This window comes from Schistocerca americana, chromosome 3 (assembly GCF_021461395.2).
Source record: "Schistocerca americana isolate TAMUIC-IGC-003095 chromosome 3, iqSchAmer2.1, whole genome shotgun sequence".
In the NCBI taxonomy this organism is placed as follows: domain Eukaryota; kingdom Metazoa; phylum Arthropoda; class Insecta; order Orthoptera; family Acrididae; genus Schistocerca; species Schistocerca americana.
The window spans coordinates 965,105,849-965,127,786 of record NC_060121.1 but is presented as its reverse complement, the minus strand read 5'-3'; the positions used below and the strand labels follow the sequence as shown (position 1 = coordinate 965,127,786).

At 43.2% G+C, this 21,938-nt stretch overlaps 1 protein-coding gene across 1 annotated transcript in view; it reads right to left on the bottom strand.

Annotated features, from left to right (window-relative positions):
• LOC124607383 overlaps positions 1–21,617 on the bottom strand; it is a 302,495-nt gene extending 280,878 nt beyond the window's left edge. Inside the window, exon 1 of the mRNA XM_047139699.1 lies at positions 21,364–21,617. Coding sequence (XP_046995655.1) covers positions 21,364–21,594 — 231 coding nt within the window. The 5' untranslated portion in view covers positions 21,595–21,617. The remainder of the gene's footprint in view (positions 1–21,363) is intronic.
• Between the last annotated feature and the right edge of the window lie 321 nt (positions 21,618–21,938).

The following is a 21,938-nucleotide window of genomic DNA, read 5'->3' as shown; positions in this document are numbered from 1 at the left end:
GTGCCCCGACTGGAACTCGAAACCGGGATCTCCTGCTTACATGACAGACGCTCTATCCAACTGACCCACCTAGGACACAGAGGATAGTGCGACTGCAGGGACTTATCTCTGGCACTCCTCCCGTGAGACCCACATTCGCAGCTTACCGTCCTGCACTATATTCATAGTGCCCCTGCCCATCATACTCATTACTCGCCGATTCCCGTAAAAGTTCGGGCACTGTTTGTGCATCCGCACAGAAGAAGATGTTCGAATGGCTGGTGAGCCTTAACTATATATATATGAAGATGGTATCTGTTCTCTCGGGCACGTCAGAAAGAACAGGTACCATCTTCATATCTATACATTAATTATCTGTAGGATAGCGTCAAAAGCTGTATGAGGCTCTTTGCAGGAGACATTGTTCTCTATAGAAAGACTGCAAAGCCCGAAGACTGTAGTTAAACGCAGAAGGATGTGTACAGGATCAATAATGGGTGCAGGGACTTGAATTTGACTCTGAACGTAGATAACTGTACGACGTTTGGAACTTAAATAGTGGCAACTACTTATTCACAACCGATACAAAAAAGTTACATGTTTGCACCTGTTACTGTCCTTCAAAGTAGTCACCAGCGTTGTGTAGAACCCGTTGCCATGGATGTGGAAGGCGTAGCATACCGTTTACAGAGCCTGTTCTGTTGATGGTGCGAATAGAGTGGTCTACTGCCTGTCGAATCTCTGGAACAGTCCTGAAGCGAATGCCACGAAGTGGTTCCTTCATCTTCAGAATCAAATCAAAGTAACAGTGACTTAAGTCCCGTGAGAATGGTGGATGGTACAGTACTTTACAGTCCCATCGACCGAACAGAGCAGCCACAGCTTGCGCTGTATGCGCCCAAGCATTGTCGTGCAAGAGATTGGTGCGTTGCGCAGAAAGTGTCGCCGCGTCTTTCGCAAAGCTGGTCGCAGGCGATGCTCCAAAAACGAACAGTAATCCGACTTAAGCCCTTGTGACTTTGATTTGATTCCGAAGATGAAGGAACCTGTTCGCGGCATTCGCTTCAGAACTGTTCCACAGATTCGACAGGCAGTAGACCGCACAATCAACAGAACAGGCTCTGCTAACGGTATACTACGCCTCCCACATCGCTGGCAACGGGTTCTACACAACGATGGCGACTACTTTGAAGGATAGTAACAGGTGCAACCATGTAACTCTTCTGTATCGGTTGTGAATAAATAGTTGCCACCGTTTAAGTTCGAATCCTCGTAACATCTAGTGGTTAAATAGGAGACGAGATCCATTACTGTTCGATTACGCTATTGAAAAAAAATATCATTGAAACTGGTAACAATCGTAAAATACGCAGGAGTAACCATCTAGAGTGAGCTGAATTGGAATGACTGCATAAAACTAATTGTAGGAGAGGCGGATAACAGGTTGAGTTCGTTGAAAGAATCTTGAGGAAATGTTATTCATCCACGAAATAAGGACCTACAGAACCCTTTTTCGACCGATTATTGGGTATTGTTCATCACTATGAGACCCTTACCAAGTAGGATTACTACAAGAGATATGGATGATCCAACGAAGAACGGTACTTTTCGTCACAGGTTCGTTTAGTAATCGCAAAGGCGCTGCGGGGACACTCAACAAACTACAGTGGGTGTCGCTATAAGAGAAGCGTTGCGTAGTACGGAGAAGGTCAGCGTTGAAATTCCACGGGGGGACGTTCGAAGAAGAGGCGGGCAACATATTACGTCCTCCCACGTACGCCTCGCGAAATAACGACGAAGAAAAAAAAAATCAGGGAAATTAGACTCTATATATATGAAGATAGCAACTCTTCTCGAAAGAACAAATAGCATTAATGACCGTGCATCTTTTCTACAATAAATGATAATTAATGCTTTTTGGTAATCTCATTGTGTTCGTTTTCTTTCGCTCGGGACGGATGTCGCAAGACACCTGTTTCAGTTCGTCGTTGATCCATTAAGTTAGTTTTTTTTTTATTATTATTACAGATGGCAGCTACCCCTCTGACCGAACACTCTGAGCCACCGTGCCGGCTTCCATCTGAGCCACGGAGGACACAGATGAATAGCGCGAGTGCAGGGATTTATCCCTTGCACGCTTCCCGTGAGACCCACATTCCCAGCTGTCCACAATCTATATACGTAATGTACCTAATAGATATTTACCCATCCACTCATTACTCGCGCACACTACGGTGACGATTCTAGAGAAGCTGCACGGTCATCAGTGGTATCCGTTCTTTCGAGAACAGTTACTATATACATATATATAGTTAAAGGCTACCCAGCCATTGTCCTTCGTCTGTGCGAATGCGCACAGGTTGCCCGAAGTCGTCACCTTAGTGTGCGCGAGTAATGAGTGGATGGGCAAATATCTATTAGGTACATTACGTATATAGATTGTGGATAGTTGGGAATGTGAGTCTCACGGGAAGCGTGCAAGGGATAAGTCTCTGCAGTCCCGCTATTCATCTGTGTCCTCCGTGGCTCAGATGGAAAGAGCGTCTGCCATGTAAGCAGGAGATCCCGGGTTCGAGTCCCGGTCGGGGCACACATTTTCAGCTGTCTCCATAGATGTATATCACCAACACCTGTCGGCTGCTGAGGGTTTCAATTAATTATCATAAAATTAGACTCTATACGGAAGTCTATTTACAGTCGTTGTTCCCACGCACCATTCACCACGCACTATAAAATGGCTTGCGGAGTGTAAATGTAGATGTAAAATGGAATAGGTCAGTGTATCTATAGTATAGGCACATGTCACCTATTTCACGCACTGTACGGTGGCGTGAGGAGTATGGAGGGTGTTACAGAAAGATACCGAGAAGCTTTCAAGGGCTGTAGAGGGTCTCTTGAGGAACAAATTGAGGGTAGGAACCCGTTTCCAGAGAAGTCATCCAAAGATGCTACTGAGTGTCGACGTCATAGGTGCCAGCGCCCTCCCATAGGTCACCCCTTCTGCAGCAAACGTCAGACTGTACGCAAGAGGAACGTGTCGCAGTGCTGTTTGTTGTTCAGTGATCGCTACTGGTTGCCCCGATCGCCAGAGGAGAAGATGAAGATGAAGATGGAGTTAGCTGCTGCGTTGTGAGGACCTGTCTCCCATGAAGCCGCGCGGGGTAGCCGTGAGGTCTCAGGCGCCTTACACCGTTCGCGCGGCTGCTGCCGTCGGAGGGTCGAGTCCTCCCTTGGGCATGGGTGTGTGTGTGTGTTGTCCTTAGCTTAGGTTAGTTTAAGTTAGATAAAGTATAAACGTCCTGCTGGAATATCGTAGGGAAAATGTATGAACTATTGATCACTATATGACACACTGCGACCTATCCCACTCCGCCAGGGCGTGGACTGGCCAATCGCCGTAACGGTAGGAAACCGCCACGTCTTGGGACAGGGGGAAGGTACGCAAATATCTCGGACTTGAGAACTGCACACCGATAACGGCTTAGTAGGTTGGCAGTTTTTAAGTAGAAAGTAGATTAGGATACCCTTAAACAGCACCTGGAGCGATTTTCTGTAAAGGCCAGTCCGGTGACGGGGGCACGCCCACTGGGATTAGCTCATTGGATATGGCCAAAAAAGTGGGTTTATAAATTTACTGGCGCTCCTGTAACGCTGCAGGAGGTAGCTTCTTAGAATAGTTAGATTAGAGTAAAGAGATTATAGTTCTTACCCACTGAATTACTAATATCTCACATCCCACAGCATGTAAGAAGGTTAAAACTATAATTAGTAAATGCTGGTAAATATCATTGAATGTACTGTAGATCTTAAGACCCACTAATGTATGAGGTGGTGGGTTATTATGTGTGATATTATTGGTTGAATAAAGATTTTTTTAATAAGTAGTGTGTAAGCCTAGGGACCGATGACCTCAGCAGTTTGATTCCATAGAACTTCCCGCAAATTTCCAAAATTTCTCCTATGAATGGAACGCATTGTTGCCTCGGTGAATGACGGTTTAGGACGCAGATTTCCATGCACAGTTTATTTTTCTCTCGTACACTAAGACGCAATGGAGATTTTGTGGGGTTACAGGAGAAATATAAATTGTGGGCTGAAGCACGTGCCCGAGTCATCCACCGAGGTAACAGACCATCGCACTCGTAGAAGACAAGGCACGACATTACGAGGCGTTCCGCCTAGATTCACGTTAACTGCTGAAGGGGTTGCCTAGCGGCAGGCGTCAGCCCCTGTAACTTCGACGCCCTGTAGCGTCGTTGGGTGACGTTTCCGAGCATGGGTTCCCACCCTCAATTTGTTCCTCAAGACATCCTCTACCTACAGTTCGTCGGTATCGTTTCGTATCACCATGAATATGTAGGTGTACATTTACACGATAGGGAGGGGTGGTGATAACTCCTTGTAATGAAGCTTGTGAAGAGATAGCGGCAGAGCAGCTCTGCCTCTACAGTGCTGTTTGTTGTTCAGTGATCACGACTGATTGTCCCGATCGTCAGAGGGGAAGATGAAGATGGAGTTAGCTGCTGTGTTGTGAGGCCTTGTCTCCTATGAAGCCGCGTTGTGAGGCCTCGTGGCCACCAATAAATAACGCCAGACTCAAGATCGAACCGGGATAATTAGAGGCCGTTCTTTTGATCTGGCACGCTAAGTCAAACACAATCTTGGTAGTAATGTACGCCAAAAGAATGTTTTCCACTGACAACAGGCGTCGTATCATCAGGACGCGTGCAATAGTAACGGAAATGTCTTGTAGCTTTAACACATTACGCCGCAGTCACACTCCCAGAAGAATCTTGTGATCTCTCACGTTTTCTCGGCGTGACCGTTTTATGGTGTGCCTCCGTGTGTACAGGTGAGTTGTTGTTTTCATTTTATGCGCAACATTTCAGCGAACTACCCACTCGTCCTCTTCAGTTGCTGCGTGTTGTGCTGTCACCGTGTACTCGCTGCCTGGGGTATCACCAGCCCGGGAACTATGTTTGATCTCGCGCCGTTATTTATAGCTGAGTTCGATTCACAACACCCACTACCACGTTTGATGCTTTTTTGTTTTTCAGAGCCCGCTCTCATATTCTGTGATACGCAAGTTCTTCCAGCGTTTGCCAGCACTGGTGTATCTGACGACCTGGAGGATCTTAATAAATCGAGTGCTGGACTCCAAGCCTTAACCAAAATGAAACATCCATCCCTATTTATTAAGTTTTCCAACATCTTTACTTCAAGTGACTGCCTGTTTACGCTGTCCCTGAAACTTGACATTTGCACCACGGTATTACCTCGTTCGTATCCGCCCCTGGTAGCTGAGTGGTCAGCGCGACAAAATGTCAATCCTAAGGGCCCAGGTTCGATTCCTGGTTGGGTCGGAGATTTTCTCCGCTCAGGTACTGGATGTTGTGTTGTCCTAGTCATCATCATTTCATCCCCATCGACGAGCAAGTCGCCTAAGTGGCGTCAAATCGAAAGATTTGCACTCGGCGAACGGTCTACCCGACGGGAGTCCCTAGTCACACGACATGTATAAACCTCGTTCGTAATCATGAAATGAAATATGAGAGCAGTATCGTTGTGCAAATGCCAAATTTCTGGGACAGGGCAATTAAGAAGTTTGTCAAAAGAAAATTTTCTGATAAACTAATACCGCATACAAATTACGCTATTGGCAGAGGATGACACGGCAGTCAGTCGGTCCCAATTGACTCGTGTAATCCACAGCGCGGAGCTTTCCTTGCAGTAGTCTGTAATAAAGTGCCGTCTAAAAAAGCTGCAAAAGTATCCTTGAGCTATGTCACTGTGGATTATATTAATATAAGAAATGCAGCAAACAGCCACGTTTTACATGATTTTACTTATTTCAAAAAGCGTTCGGGCTTTCACCCATCATCAATTGGCGTAATACATGTTTAAATCTTCAATTAGCACGTCATTAAAGACATCGACTGCAATTTGGATGCTGCAATTGCCCACTGCAAAAAAATATTTTATTCAAGTACTACACATAGCGAGCTGCATTTTTACATGTTGTTGCTCATTAGACGCACTCACAACAACAAACAAAATAGGACGTAAGTACATGTATCGACTAATACGAGACAGCTCACCAAATATAGTACTTGACATTGTTATTTTGCAGACGACGGCTAAGTGTCCTAATTGCAGACGATATTTTTAACGTTGTGGTAACTGCAGATTTAAATATGTATGATACCAGCTGACGACGGGTGAAAGGTCGAAACGCTTGTTGGTATAAATAAAAAAAATATATAAAAGTGTCTGACTGCTGTATTTTTAAAGTAATAGGTCTTGTTAAGTTTTCGACATGGTGCAAAGACTGACAACTTATTTTGAATATTCAGAAATGTGGAACTGTACTTTTCACAAAACGAAAACTACATACTATTCCACGACTACATTGTCAGTGAATGGCAAATGGAATCAGTCAACTCATACAAACATCCCAATAATATGGCAAGTTGTAAAGACATGAATTAAGATATTTAATATGCGATCACGTAGACACATTCATGGGTAAAGCAGGTGGCAGACTGGATTTCTTTGGTTGGGTGCTGGTTTAGTAACAGCCAGTGTACAAAGGAGACTGCTTATAAAACACAAGTGCAACCCATCCTAGGACCACGGAAATACGCCGCGGAGACGTTGACAAACCTTCATTTGTGGATGCTTGAAGACAGAAGGCATCAGTCGGCGACAGCCTGCGTACGAAGTGTATTAAATGCAGGAATCTAGGAATATACTGCGGGCCACCACGTGCGGCTCTTGTTGGGACCAAGAAGGCAGTATTAGAATAATTAGTGCGCGTACAGAGGCATTTAAGCAATCAATCTACCAGTGCCACATACGTGAATGGAACAACGGCAAGAAGCCTTAACTCCTTTTGTAACTGATGGGACACATATGTCCCACTAAAGTAATATACACATATGTCCCACTAAAGTAATATAAAGTTTTGGGCATTGGGACGTCTATATCTTGTATCTGTCTAATGGTAGTATGTAGCGAGTTGCCTTCGTGACTTGGAGAAAAATACTAAGGACCATGAGGTGAATACGTAGCAGGCTGTGAGCGATCAAATGGGGCACCGTGTGTTACCACATGGCACAGTGCGTTTGTTTCACGAAAATCAGATCGAATTCCATTTCTACTGGTTTGTAGGTAATTTACATGCAGTGGGACTTATATGCCCCAGAAACCTTCGTAGAATGTAAAAAACATTGGTGTGTGGTATCTCAAATCCATCTTCTAGTATTATGTTGGAAACTTGTGTGGTATATTTCATGTTTTTCATTCTCAGGATACTGAACGTGTTTTTATGCTGATTTCTTATGGTTTTTCCACTATTGCCATACTGATAAATACATTCTAAAATCAAAAATTTAAATCCTGGGCTCACATGAAAACATGGATCTAGTTAGGTTCGTGGGACACATGTGTTCCACTTCACCGATTTTCAACGTCGGTCAGCTTAAGATTTTCTTTTTTTTTTTTTTGTAGCGCAAGTGTATTATTTATCACTAACGAAAACAGTTTTTGACCTTTTATTTTTCAAATACATGCAAAATAAATTGTAAGCGTGATAGAATTAGTAGACGGTACAATGGGAAGTGCCCTCTACCAAGCACTTCAGAGTGGTTTGCAGAGTATGGGTGTGGCTGCAGGAAGAGGGACTGATTGCTTTTCAGTAACGTAACCATAGCGACTGTGATTTATTGCCAGTAGTTGAGAACCCTTGCGCTCACATAGAAAACATGACGAAAGCACCAAGTGACGATTAGAGTTTCTCAGTATTCTACACTCCTGGAAATGGAAAAAAGAAGACATTGACACCGGTGTGTCAGACCCACCATACTTGCTCCGGACACTGCGAGAGGGCTGTACAAGCAATGATCACACGCACGGCACAGCGGACACACCAGGAACCGCGGTGTTGGCCGTCGAATGGCACTAGCTGCGCAGAATTTGTGCACCGCCGCCGTCAGTGTCAGCCAGTTTGCCGTGGCATACGGAGCTCCATCGCTTTCTTTAACACTGGTAGCATGCCGCGACAGCGTGGACGTGAACCGTATGTGCAGTTGACGGACTTTGAGCGAGGGCGTATAGTGGGCATGCGGGAGGCCGGGTGGACGTACCGCCGAATTGCTCAACACGTGGGGCGTGAGGTCTCCACAGTACATCGATGTTGTCGCCAGTGGTCGGCGGAAGGTGCACGTGCTCGTCGACCTGGGACCGGACCGCAGCGACGCACGGATGCACGCCAAGACCGTAGGATCCTACACAGTGCCGTAGGGGACCGCACCGCCACTTCCCAGCAAATTAGGGACACTGTTGCTCCTGGGATATCGGCGAGGACCATTCGCAACCGTCTCCATGAAGCTGGGCTACACCGTTAGGCCGTCTTCCGCTCACGCCCCAACATCGTGCAGCCCGCCTCCAGTGGTGTTGCCACAGGCGTGAATGGAGGGACGAATGGAGATGTGTCGTCTTCAGCGATGAGAGTCGCTTCTGCCTTGGTGCCAATGATGGTCGTATGCGTGTTTGGCGCCGTGCAGGTGAGCGCCACAATCAGGACTGCATACGACCGAGGCACACAGGGCCAACACCCGGCATCATGGTGTGGGGAGCGATCTCCTACACTGGCCGTACACCACTGGTGATCGTCGAGGGGACACTGAATAGTGCACGGTACATCCAAACCGTCATCGAACCCATCGTTCTACCATTCCTAGACCGGCAAGGGAACTTGCTGTTCCAACAGGACAATGCACGTCCGCATGTATCCCGTGCCACCCAACGTGCTCTAGAAGGTGTAAGTCAACTACCCTGGCCAGCAAGATCTCCGGATCTGTCCCCCATTGAGCATGTTTGGGACTGGATGAAGCGTCGTCTCACGCGGTCTGCACGTCCAGCACGAACGCTGGTCCAGCTGAGGCGCCAGGTGGAAATGGCATGGCAAGCCGTTCCACAGGACTACATCCAGCATCTCTACGATCGTCTCCATGGGAGAATAGCAGCCTGCATTGCTGCGAAAGGTGGATATACACTGTACTAGTTCCGACATTGTGCATGCTCTGTTGCCTGTGTCTATGTGCCTGTGGTTCTGTCAGTGTGATCATGTGATGTATCTGACCCCATGAATGTGTCAATAAAGTTTCCCCTTCCTGGGACAATGAATTCACGGTGTTCTTATTTCAATTTCCAGGAGTGTATTAATTTAGTTGTCAGACTGTCGCCAAATGCCATTTCTAATTTGCTTTTTTGTGAGCGCGTCGATTACATTGATTTCAAGACTTGGATGGACGGCTTCTTTAACTTCAAATTAATTTTTATTAAAAAAAGGAAATACTTAAATGTGTCCAATGAAAGCTAATGGAGGAATGTACGACTGATTGGTGTGTGAATCTTGATCAACTCAAATAAAACTATCCGTCACACTAAAAACACTCGTTCCATATATTCATATGGACATAACAAGATGCACATCTCTGGAGTCATTTGTAATCGACAAGATCATCTGGTGTTGGTTTTAGTTCTTCGTTGCAGTCAGTAGTTTCCAGCTCCTAGTTGTATTCCACGCTCAGATAAATTAACAATGAACTTATGAACATGAAATTGTAATACTTTTATTTACGTGAGTCTTCGATCGCGAGAGTCGTACATAAAAAGAATAATCTGGAGCATTTGGGTTGTTGTACCTTCATTCTGACGATTCTTCTCTTCAGAGCATTTGTGAACTGTTCACCAGATTCCGTGAATACCCGTCAAACTGAATGTCACACATCGCCTTTCGATGACCGATTTTGACAAAGCATCACATTCTGATGCAGACCGAAGGCAAGTGTCTCGTACTGACGGAAACCTGGTGCCGTGAACTGCCGACAAGGCCGAGACTGAAATATAATCACCCTTCATTTTCCGTAAGAAGTTAACTTCCAAAGACGAGCTTCACGGGCTTCTCCCTCTTTCACGAGATGCATAGACCAGCGCCGCTTCGTCGGGAATACCTTCTATTAATCGAAACTTGGCTCCGTCAGAGAATGCCTTTTATTGATCGGAAATCGCCCTGGTGTGCTAAATATACTCTCCGCATTAGTTTCCATTAACTTTTAACGAGACTCGCACGAGAATGTGCACACCTTACTCTCATTAACCCGTATTAAAGACAGAATAATTTAATATCACAACTATTCCGTATTTGTCAGAAAGAAAAAATGAAAGAAAACATGAAAAGTAAGAGTAACACTTTCTATATCAAATACGGAGGGGAAATTGTTAAAGTGACTCTAGTGAATCCACAGTTTGCACTATCAACTGCTATCACATTCAGTGTAAGGTAGTCCTGCAATGCTGATCTATCAAATTTCTTACCTCCTGCATGAACTGCGTGTGTTCCTCTGTAATTTTTAATAAGATTTCAAATGCGGTTGTCCTCGAATATCTCTAGTCGTCTGTCAATCAAGGTTTGTTCAGAAATCTGAATTCAAATATTTCTACGAGTTTCCATCTTTTATTTGCGTGATCGCAGAAGTTCAGTTGCATACGGCAATGCAGGTAAAGCTATAGTTTTCTCAAGTTTCATATTTGTTTTCATGTTCACTTAATTTTTGAATTTCTGATGATTGTGGTAGATATTTTCTGAATGTGAATCTGACTCGCAACACGTTTTGTTGAGAGTAGAATTCCGGTACTGTAATGTTGACAAGTAAGTTAGTTATGATAATAAAAATATCAGTTGTCAGATCACTGTTAGAATATGGATTATGTGTTCAGTACACTTACTTAAGTGGAGCCGCAGTACGTTACTCACTAAATTACAGGAATAAGACATTGCACAAAAGTTTGTTTTCGGGAGTAGCAAGCGGTCGCTGTGCTTATAGTCCATTATTAAAACTTTATGCATAGTTTATACAATTACTTCTGAAGATAGTGTCAATCGAACAGAGACAATTACCATTAAATTATCACTAATGGTACCTGTTGCTGCTCTCCAGCCGACTTCATGTTTATGCAACAATGACAAAGAAAATAAATGATTATCTTCCAGCAAAGCCTTAAAATACCGTGGAAAGCGTTGATCTGTGTGGTAAATGGAAACAAAAGCTGTCGTGTTGAAATATCCAGAATTATGTCTGGTTTTAAGAATACGACTGTATGTTGAAAACTTACGACTCACATATACAGCATAAATGTACACAAACAGTAATACAGCCTTATGTAGTAGCTTAACCCTCCAATGCTTGAATATAACATATATTCCATTCATTAATTTTACCTTTCTTGCCAAGGTTACGTCTTTCAGGCGAGTTTTATCACATCTGCACACATGGCTGTAAACAATGATATAAAATACTTCTTTCAATTATGGTTACTTAGCAACCCTCATTCTATGTGAATCAGTGTTAAGGACTTCCATTTATGTCGTAAAACATATCACGTACTAAGAATGTCCACGAAGAATCTTCAACAAAGAAATATCTTAAATTTTATTTATGGATATGTAGGTTTGGATGCACGATGTGTATGGAACGACAAAACGTGTGATCTTTTAAATACCATGAAGACGTTCTTGTAATAAAAGGTAATTCATACACGTGCGTTGTCAAATCGACTTTCTACTGGTACAATTACACATTCGTTACTGCTTCGATACGTTCTACTGCCTCTCAAAACAAGAGTCCTTTAAAATCAATTCCAGTGGCAGTGTACTACACAGAGCGGCACAATTGTCTGTTTATGAATAAGATTTCATTATTCAATTCCAAGAAACATCTCTCTGTCTCGAGAACGTGAACTTAAACTAACGGAAAATGATTTACCAATATCGGATTGTCGAAATGTGCTTTTACAGCGATCGGAAACACTGACCATTTATCATAATTTATGACTGGATGCTCTTTCCTGTATTTTTCTGAAGTGCCATTAGTAAACACAACTTTTATTAGCAATAATCATGAATTCACTTAAATAATTTTGTATCGTCCGAAGTATTACCACGAATTATCTCTATTAAACATAACATTAAAGTACTGTTTGCTCATTCGAATGCAGTTGACGTCAGTACACCTATAGAAATGCATGCGTAATTCCTAAGGAGTACAGGGTGATCCGTTATCAGGCCTTGAAGATGAGGATTATTCGCAGTGGCTGTTATGTCTGGCTGTTAAATTACATCTTCGGTCTCTTTCGTGGTTGTTGGTTGATTGGTTGAGTTGGGAGAACGGATCAAACAGCGAGGTCGTGGGTCCCATCCGATTAGGGGAGGATGCGGAAGGTAGTCGGTGGTGCCCCTTCAAAGGAACCACCCCGGCATTTGCCTGAAGCGATTTAGGGAAATCACTCATTGTAACGGTAATGAGGGTGGAGCAGAAATGCGTACAACGGACAAGTACCCAAGAGGACCGCTACTGAAGGTTGATCGAAAATTATCTACGCCTCTCTTTCTTCACTTAACAAGGTATATAAAAAAAATTCATATCTCAAGCGTTATCCCGAAACTAAACAAGAAGAAACCAAAGTTACTACTGGAATCTGTTCCGATCCTCTTATTGAAATTTACTTTTGAGTTCTACATTTTAGTAACATTAAACCATAAACAGTTGATTTTGTTTTCTGATTTTGTCGAAGGCTGCGTAAATACATTCACTATAAATGTACTACTGTCACTTTTCGCTGAAATCATGTCACTTTACCGATCAGACACAGCCATTCAGAATTCATTTTTATAAGGGAGGTTTGTGACTGTGAGAAAAATCAAAGGATGTTCACACGTCAGAAGTTCAACTTTTGGAACTTAAATTATGTATTCGTATAAATAGCTAAACTCGGTAATTACATAACGTTTTAGTTCCATGGCCCTCATTTCAACGCTAAAAATGATGTACTATTAAGCTATCCTTAAAAATTACACTTTTCATAAAAGGGGGATAGCAGCTTTTTCAGTTCTCTCTTCACAGCCTTTCCTTCTTTCCCCTGCTTCGTTAGTTACTTTCAGCAGAGTACACGATGTCTAACATGTTTAAACATTAATAAGCATAACTAGTGACTTAGATGGCTATGTGGATCTTTCCTATAATGTCAGACTCATTAAGATACATTAGATTTACTGGCATTATATTAATACTTTTGCCTGTTCGACTTACTTTCATCGAAATTTATCTCTGAACTATAAATTTTAATAATATTAAAACAATAGACATTAATTCTAAAATCTCTTCAAAATATTTCTCATTTTAACAGATACTGTAGATGCTTTTCTGGGTTATGGTCAAATATAACGAGATATAACGGGGTAATTTACGAAAATCCACATTTTAGCGTCTGTCAACTGGGTTCCTGAAAATTAAAAAAAAAAAAATCTTATCTATTAATAAGCTTCAAGCCTCGCTAAATTTCCTTGCTAAATTTTCATTTTATTTCAGTCCAACATTTCGTAAATCGTTTTTAATTTGCAATACCGTGATGTACGTGTTGTGAACTTACTTAACATCTGTAACGCACAACTTCCAAAGATATGCAGTAACACCACCATACGAAACAGAAATTAAAATAGAAGCGATTGCCCTACAATTTGTAAAATTTTCAGATTGTGTACTAGAATTATCCAGGAGACGCAGCACGTTTTAATGTAGTCTTTGAGAGTTAGTTCCATAAATGAGAAACTATGGATTTGTTACGTCAGTGTTACGTGACTAGCTTGCAGATTCGCGTAAGATTCCGTTATATCGATTAATTTTTTTTAGAGAGGTATGTAAGGAATAGTAGCACGATTCACCATCTGGATGAATCCTGAGAATTTGCTGTTACAGAAGGCTTCGACAGCACGAAGGAGAACGAAATGAGATAACTGTGACTGCACGAGAGGGTAGTTTCTCACGGCTACGTTCTTGGGCAAACCTTTCTCTTTTACCTTGCGCCATCACTTTTGTTTGTATCAAATTTACAGTGACCTTCTCTATCATCACCAAAGGTTATCTGTCATACTAATAGGCGGTACGGTACTTACGGTATTTCGCTTGTAACTAACCAACCTATTCCACGGATATGTTGAGGAACTTCCATATCTCTTGTGAATGCGGTAGCAAGCCCATTGGTCACACCGTATGTACGATTTCAAAACTCCACACAGAACGCCCACCCGCATTAAATGTTGTGATTTTGACAAAGCTTCTGTTGCCAAACGCAGCCTCACATGTAACTGTATTGGGTGAAATGAGAATCTAATGGCATACATCTTCCTAGTGGGATTCAGTCACCAAAGAAGCAGATGGGATCAGAATTTGGAACAATTACTTTAACTGAAACAGCAGCTATACCTTCAGTAATGCATGAAAACTGGCGCTCTATGCCGAAGAGCTACAGAAAAGTAATCTGAGTTATCTGACATAATCAACATCGCTACTACTGTTCCTCCATCGGCATAGTCTCTGGCAGCAAATGGAAGTTACGTGATATGCGCCACAGTTCCTCGTATAGAAGATCAAATCTTTGTCATCTCATCGTAATCGAAGCACAAGATCTCACTTACTGACTTATCTAGTTTACTAGCTGTGCCCATCCATAAAAGAGAAACATACTTAAACAACTCCTCTGTTTCTGCTTTCCGCTTTCATAACAGACTATTGTGCACTCTATGTGGAATTCCATACACTGTTGCATTATAGAAGAAGTTGAAGCACCTTATTCTGTCACCCTCAAAACACTTTACCAAGAGTGACGTATATGACGAGTTTCCCCTCTGTCAAAAAGTGAAGCAAATGCTCCCATCTTCTGCCAGCTATGCTTCTTTCCCTTTTGCATTTCGAAGTCACGTCACTTTGTTCTTCCATTTCTCCATTACTGGTTTTTTTTATTGTGTTTCTCTTTGCCTCCCTCACCCATCCACTCCTTGTCACCCACCCACTACTGCTAGTACCCATAGCACAAATGTACCTGCTTTAACTTATTTCGTGTACTTGTCATGAACGAATATAAACTCTAACGATTTTTTCTGCATTATTTATGTCATAGTAATTTCCAGTTGAAGTCTATACTGGATATAACTAATAACACATTTGTCGTCATGAATATAATCTAAAACATCTAGAATGCCAGCTATATGGGAGAGAGCGATGGTCTTAGTATTTCCAAATAAACAAATCAACTAGTGAAATAAAAATAATTAGGAGTTCAAATGGTTCAAATGGCTCTGAGCACTACGGGACTTAACTGCTGAGGTCATCAGTCCCCTAGAACTTAGAACTACTTAAGCCTAACTAACCTAAGGACATCACACACATCCATGCCCGAGGCAGGATTCGAACCTGCGACTGTAGCAGTCGCGCGGTTCCGGACTGAAGCGCCTAGAACCGCTCGGCCACCGCGGCCGACTAATTTGGAGTACTGCATTCCAAAATGTTACACCACCTATTAGCACAATACTTAACTACTTACCATACCTTCAGAGAAAGTAATCGAAAACTTAAAAATACAAATACATCATACACCAGAAAAATAGAAAAAAAAAATTACCCGAAGTTTTAAGAATGTCACCGTTCCTACCACGCTTTTCTGTTCACATCGTACTCTATTAAGCATTATTAGTTAGTTTCAAAGTTTAGTCATTCTCAGGTACTCAACAGATGCAGAAACGTCTTTTTCGTAAATTGTATATAACAAAAGGCGCTTTCTATGCATAGTTCCTATATAGCATGGTTATCAGTGTACACGACATCGTATAGATTTACACAAATATACACGCAGTTACTTGTAGCTTGACCACTTCTGGACAAGTGTCATGGGAAAACTTATTACTATGTAAGCCCGAAGCCAGACAAGAGTAACGCTTTCTTCTCGAGAACAGTTTTGAGAACATTGCTGTACTAGAACTGTAAGGATTATAATCTAAATGTAGTAACCAGTCGCAAATGCCACTGTAGCTCTTTATTCACTTTTAAACGTTACCACTTTCAGAGATTTAAAAATACATCGTCAGATGGCTCTTACACGCTTCCATGCAGGGACATGTTGTGCTCATTCATACTCTGGTGATGTGGTGTACGCTGCCGAGTCACGCATTTGCAGAATATTTCATTGCACCTTTTTTAAAAATTTGTCTGTTGCACATGCAGAAAGTTTTTACTGCACATTTCACTAATAATTAGTTTAATTACCATCATTATGGTTTTGACCACACTACAAACTATGTTTAGCTCTCAAATAACGTGGTCCAGCTTGACATGGGTAATAATTAAGAAAAACTATGTCAAGCGTAATGAATGAGTTCTTTGAAACTTTGGTGGTTGTTAAACTAATCATTAGTGAATTTTATAACTTACACATAGTGCATATGCAACACAGAGAAATTAAAAAGGAAGTACGTACAACCGGTGTAACGCGTCGTTCAGATGCATACACCACATCACCAAACACTTAAAGATCACAAAGTGAAGCCCTACTGTGGAAGCCTGTAAGAACCATCTGCTGGTGGTTTTAAAAAAATATGTCCGAAATCAAAATGGTTTGGTGCGAATAAACTTTTTTGCCGCACTTGTTGCAGGTTTAAGTTGTAATCGTAAGAGCTCTAGCCAAATCACGTTCCTTAAAATGTCTCTTTTCGACAAGATAGCATGACTAAGATTATTACCGAGCGAGGTGGCGCAGTGGTTAGCACACTGGACTCGCACTCGGGAGGACGACGGTTCAATCCCGTCTCCGGCCATCCTGATTTAGGTTTTCCGTGATTTCCCTAAATCGCTTCAGGCAAATGCCGGGATGGTTCCTTTGAAAGGGCACGGCCGATTTCCTTCCCCATCCTTCCCTAACACGAGCTTGCGCTCCGTCTCTAATGACCTCGTTGTCGACGGGACGTTAAACACTAATATCCTCCTCCTCCTAAGATTATTTTCGAACTTCGCACAGTTCCAGATCATTCCACGACACCTGTAGACAAGTGGCGAAACTTCAAATAGCTGTGTGTCTAATTTATGGATACCTATTCCAGTGTCGTGTGCACTGAAGACCTTGGAATGCATGAAATGTGCGTGGACTGTGCTTTTTGTTTTATACAGTTTACGAGGCTGATGTATCCACACATATTACTCATTTGAGATGGAGCTGTGATGGTAACTAGCTAGTTTATAAAGTTCAACATTCTGAGTTCTTCTGGGCTTGTAGTGTTACAGACATTTTGTAAGGACATTATAGGTTTAGTAAGCCAAAACGCTGCTATATTCAAAGAACTTTTAATACGATGTTATTTTTTTGGTTCTATAAACTTATTTCGGCTCCTTGGCCGTTAACAAAGTCTCTGCGAAAATACTGAATTTTTAGTGTCTATATCTGTTTCTTTTTCTAATTAATAACAATTCTGTATATATCTTTTACACTAACGAAAAATGTTAAATATGTCTTAACATACAGATTACACTGCTCAGACATTACCTACAATTTCGTCTGTGCTACTCCTACAATACCCAGCGGTACACGGTATTACATAGCGACAGCGTTAACGATGTATTACGAAAGTAAGTACAATGTCAGGCATCCAGGGTGCCTCTGCTAAGAGTAATCAGGCGCTTTTTCCCTAGTGTTTCGGCAGATATTCGCAATTTCATTTTTGCTCTGTGTAGCCGGAATCATCCCAAACAAATAACGCTCGTCACGACTTTCTTGCAGCTCCCAGTACGGACGGAAAGTTTCGCTTTGTTTCCCGTTACAAACAAAACGAGTGTGAAGCGAAATTTTGCGCGCTCATTCGATAGAGGGGTTGCCAAATTAGTCTAGTGCGATGTTCGTGTTACCGATATGTATTAACAGGGAGAGTGAAAACATGAAGAATAAAGAGTACTCCGGTAGCGACTGAGTAGCTCTGCTACTGCATGGCTGTAGCAATCAGTGCGGCCAGGGCGCTGTTGGAATAGCGGTTATTCTTCGTGTTTTACTGTTACTTTCAACACATATCGACAGCACAAATTTAGCACAAAACTAATTTGGCACCGCTCTATCGAATGGGCACGTAAAATTTCGCTTTAAAACTCATTTTGATTGTAACGGGAAACAAATCGACGGCGGTTGTCGCATAAATGACGTGATGAGCTGTACTTGTTCGGGATGACAGCAGCTACACACAGCAAAAACGAAATTGCGAATATCTGCCGAAACACCAGAGAAAAAGCGCCTGACGACTCTTAGGAGAGACACACTGTATACAAAATTGTTATTAGTTACAAATAGACGCAGATATATGCATTAATATCTCCATAACTTTGCAGATAGTTTGATAATGACAATGGGGCCGAAAGAAGCTTATAACACCAAAAAATAGCACCGTAATATGAAGTCTCTGAATACATCAATGTTTTTGCTTACTAAATTTGTTTATATGTAAATTACGATTTTAAAGTAGTAACCTGTTGGAAACGATATCTTTCTTCAAACGTATCGAAACTGCGGCGGCTATTCAGAACGAGTCACTTATATTTGTGTGCAGCGTGTTCGGAAATTCCCGTTACGAACTTCTGGGGTTAGTCCGTAGTATTCTGAATAGGAAAACTTGTCTGCAAACGTACCGTTTCCATTCTACGACGGTTTCCGTTCAGATGCTTAACTTACCCACTTATGCTCCAGGAACTGAATTAGACATGACGCAGCACAGTTATTAGGTAACAACTGTGAAGCCGGCCGGAGTGGACGAGCGGTTCTAGGCGCTCCAGTCTGGAACCGCGCGACCGCTACGGTCGCAGGTTCGAATCCTGCCTCGGGCATGGATTTGTGTGATGTCCTTACGTTGGTTAGGTTTAAGTAGTTCTGAGTTCTAGGGTACTGATGACCTCAAAAGTTAAGTCGCATAGTGCTCAGAGACATTTGAACCATTTGAACAACTGTAAGGGAAGCATAACGAAACATCCATTTTTTCGTTTATGCACATCTGTTTGTATTAACATTTAAACATAAAGTGTCTACATTATTCCAAAACAAAGAAAAAATAGCATACTGTGCGCACCGAACAGTACTGATGCATCACAACAGTGCCTCGATGTGGCAACCACTAACGTTGTTACAGACATTGTACCTACGAAGCATGTTCAGGTTGAGACAATCCATCTCAACTGGTGTCTTCAGTTTCTAGTGCAGCGGCCAGAACTTGTGGCAGCAGATATTCCTCTGTCTCTACAGCAGTCTCGCAGAAAGGGTTGGTAAGTTTGGGGGAGGAGACCAAACAGCGAGGTTATCGGTCTCAGCGGACTAGGGAAGGAGGGGGAAGGAAGTCGGCCGTGCCCTTTCAAAAGGAACCATCCCGGCATTAGCCTGATTTAGGGAAATCACGGAAAACCTAAATCAGGATGGCCGGACGCGGGATCGAACCGTCGTCCTCCCGAAAGCGAGTCCAGTGTGGTAACCACTCCGCCACCTCGCTCGGTCTGCAGCAAGGCAGCAAGGCAGACGTGAAGCGAAATCAGGTAAAGGTCTGACATTGTACACGTAACTCTGCCCATCCCATTGCATACCAGAACAAGCAACTTTTCCCTTTCCCTCAACAGAAGTGGATGAGTTAAATGGCTACATCTACATCTACGTGGATACTCTGCAAATCACATTTAAGTGCCTGGCAGAGGGTTCATCGAACTAACTTCACAATTCTCTATTATTCCAATCTCGTATAGCGGACGAAAAGAATGAACACCTATATCTTTCCGTACGAGCTCTGATTTCCCTTATTTTATCGTGGTGATCGATCCGCCCTATGTAGGTCGGTTCAACAAAATATTTCCGCATTCGGAGGAGAAAGTTGGTGATTGGAATTTCGTGAGAAGATTCCGTCGCAACAAAAAACGCGCCGTTCCCTTAATGATTTCTAGCTCAAATCCTGCATCATTTCTGTTACACTCTCTCCCATATTTCGCGATAATACAAAACGTGCTGCTTTTCTTCGAACTTTTTCGATGTACTCCGTCAGTCCTATCTGGTAAGGATCCCACATATCGCAGCAGTATTCTAAAAGAGGACGGACAAGCGTAGTGTAGGCAGTCTCCTTAGTAGGTCTGTTACATTTCCTAAGTGCCCTGCGAATAAAACGCAGCCTTTGGTTAGCCTTCCACAGAACATTTTCTGTGTGTTCTTTCCAATTTAAGTGGTTCGTAATTGTAATACGTAGGTATTTAGTTGAATTTACGGCTTTTAGATTAGACTGATTTATCGTGTAACCGAAGTTTAACGAACTTCTCTTAGCACTCATGTGGATGACGTCACACGTTTCGTTATTTAGGGTCAACTGCCACTTTTCGCACCTTTCAGATATCTTTTGTAAATAGTTTTGAAGTTTGTTTCGATCTTCTGATGACTTTATTAGTCGATAAACGACAGCGTCACTGCAAACAACCGAAGACGGCTGCTCAGATTGGCTCCAGAATCGTTTATATACCGGGTGATCAAAATGTCAGTATAAAATTTGAAAACTGAATAAACCACGGAATAATGTAGATAGAGAGTTACAAATTGACACACATGCTTGGAATGACATGGGGTTTTATTAGAAGCAAAAAAATACAAACGTTCAAAAAATGTCCGACAGATGGCGCTGCATCTGATCAGAATAGCAATTATTAGCATAACAAAGTAAGACAAAGCAAAGATGGTGTTCTTTACAGGAAATTCTCAATATGTCCACCATCATTCCTCGACAATAGCTGTAGTAGAGGAATAATGTTGTGAACAGCACTGAAAAGCATGTCGGAGTTATGGTGAGGCATTGGCGTCGGATGTTGTCTTTCATCATCCCTAGAGATGTCGGTCGATCACGATACACTTGCGACTTCAGGTAACCCCAAAGCCAATAATCCCACGGACTGAGGTCTGGAGACCTGGAAGGCCAAGCATGACGAAAGTGGCGGCTGAGCACACGATCGTCACCAAACGACGCGCGCAAGAGATCTTTCACGCGTCTAGCAATATGGGGAGTTTTTTTTTTTTCAAATTTATACTGACTTTTTGATCACCCGGTAGATAAGGAACAGCAAACGGCCTGTAACACTACCTTGGGGAACGCTCAGACGTTCTGTTTTACTCGATGTCTGAAGTGAAACCGTCTTAGAGCGGAAAAGGTTGATTTACGGACAAGGCTTCCTATTGAAAATATTACGCACTCACTGCCCTCTACATGTTAGTAGTGGGAATTTCCGGACGTCCTGTACGACATACATATGTAGGAAGTGAGCTCGGTGCGTGCACGCCTGGGGTGACCTGATGATGGTACTTGGTACCGAAACCGGTAGTTATTTGACAAGATAAAGATTCAAGAAAATAATTTTTCAGAAATCAATTTAGGCAAAAATATGCGCCGTTTACCATTGCAGTGAATAAGCGCCAAAGACATAGAGAGAGTGGCGAAATACTCACGGGGTACTCGTCGTATCGGACAGCGGACTGGTAGTCCTGGTAATCGGGCGGCTGGGGGATGGGCGGCCGGATGGCCCTGGACTCGATGCTGATGGCGTCGACGGCGGGCGGTGCGGGCGCGGGGGCGGCGCCGGCCACGGACAGCAGCGCCGGCAGGGTCAGCAGCAGCAGCAGAGGCAGCAGCGCGGCAGACTCTGACTGCGCGGGGGCGGAGGACCTGTGGCGGGCCATGCTGTGCTGTGCTGTGGAGTGGACTGGAGGTCGCGCGCCGTGTAGCAGCGCGGCCGCCGCAGCGGCCCTTATAAACAGGCGGCGGCGCCGCGGCGCTGCCCCCGCCGGCGCTCGGCGACGCCTGCGCCGCGCGCCGACGCCGCCTCCGCAGCGCCACCGCCGCGGACCCGTCCACAACCGGACACCATTCCGTGGCCGGCGGAGGCAGCCAGGGCCCGTCAGATGAGCCCACTGTTAGCATTCAGTTGCCTGCGTAGTGTCGGAGGATACACAGGGTGAAAAGTATTTAAACCGACAAACTCTGGGAGGTTGTAGGGGACATAAAAAAAAATTCCCTAATGTCA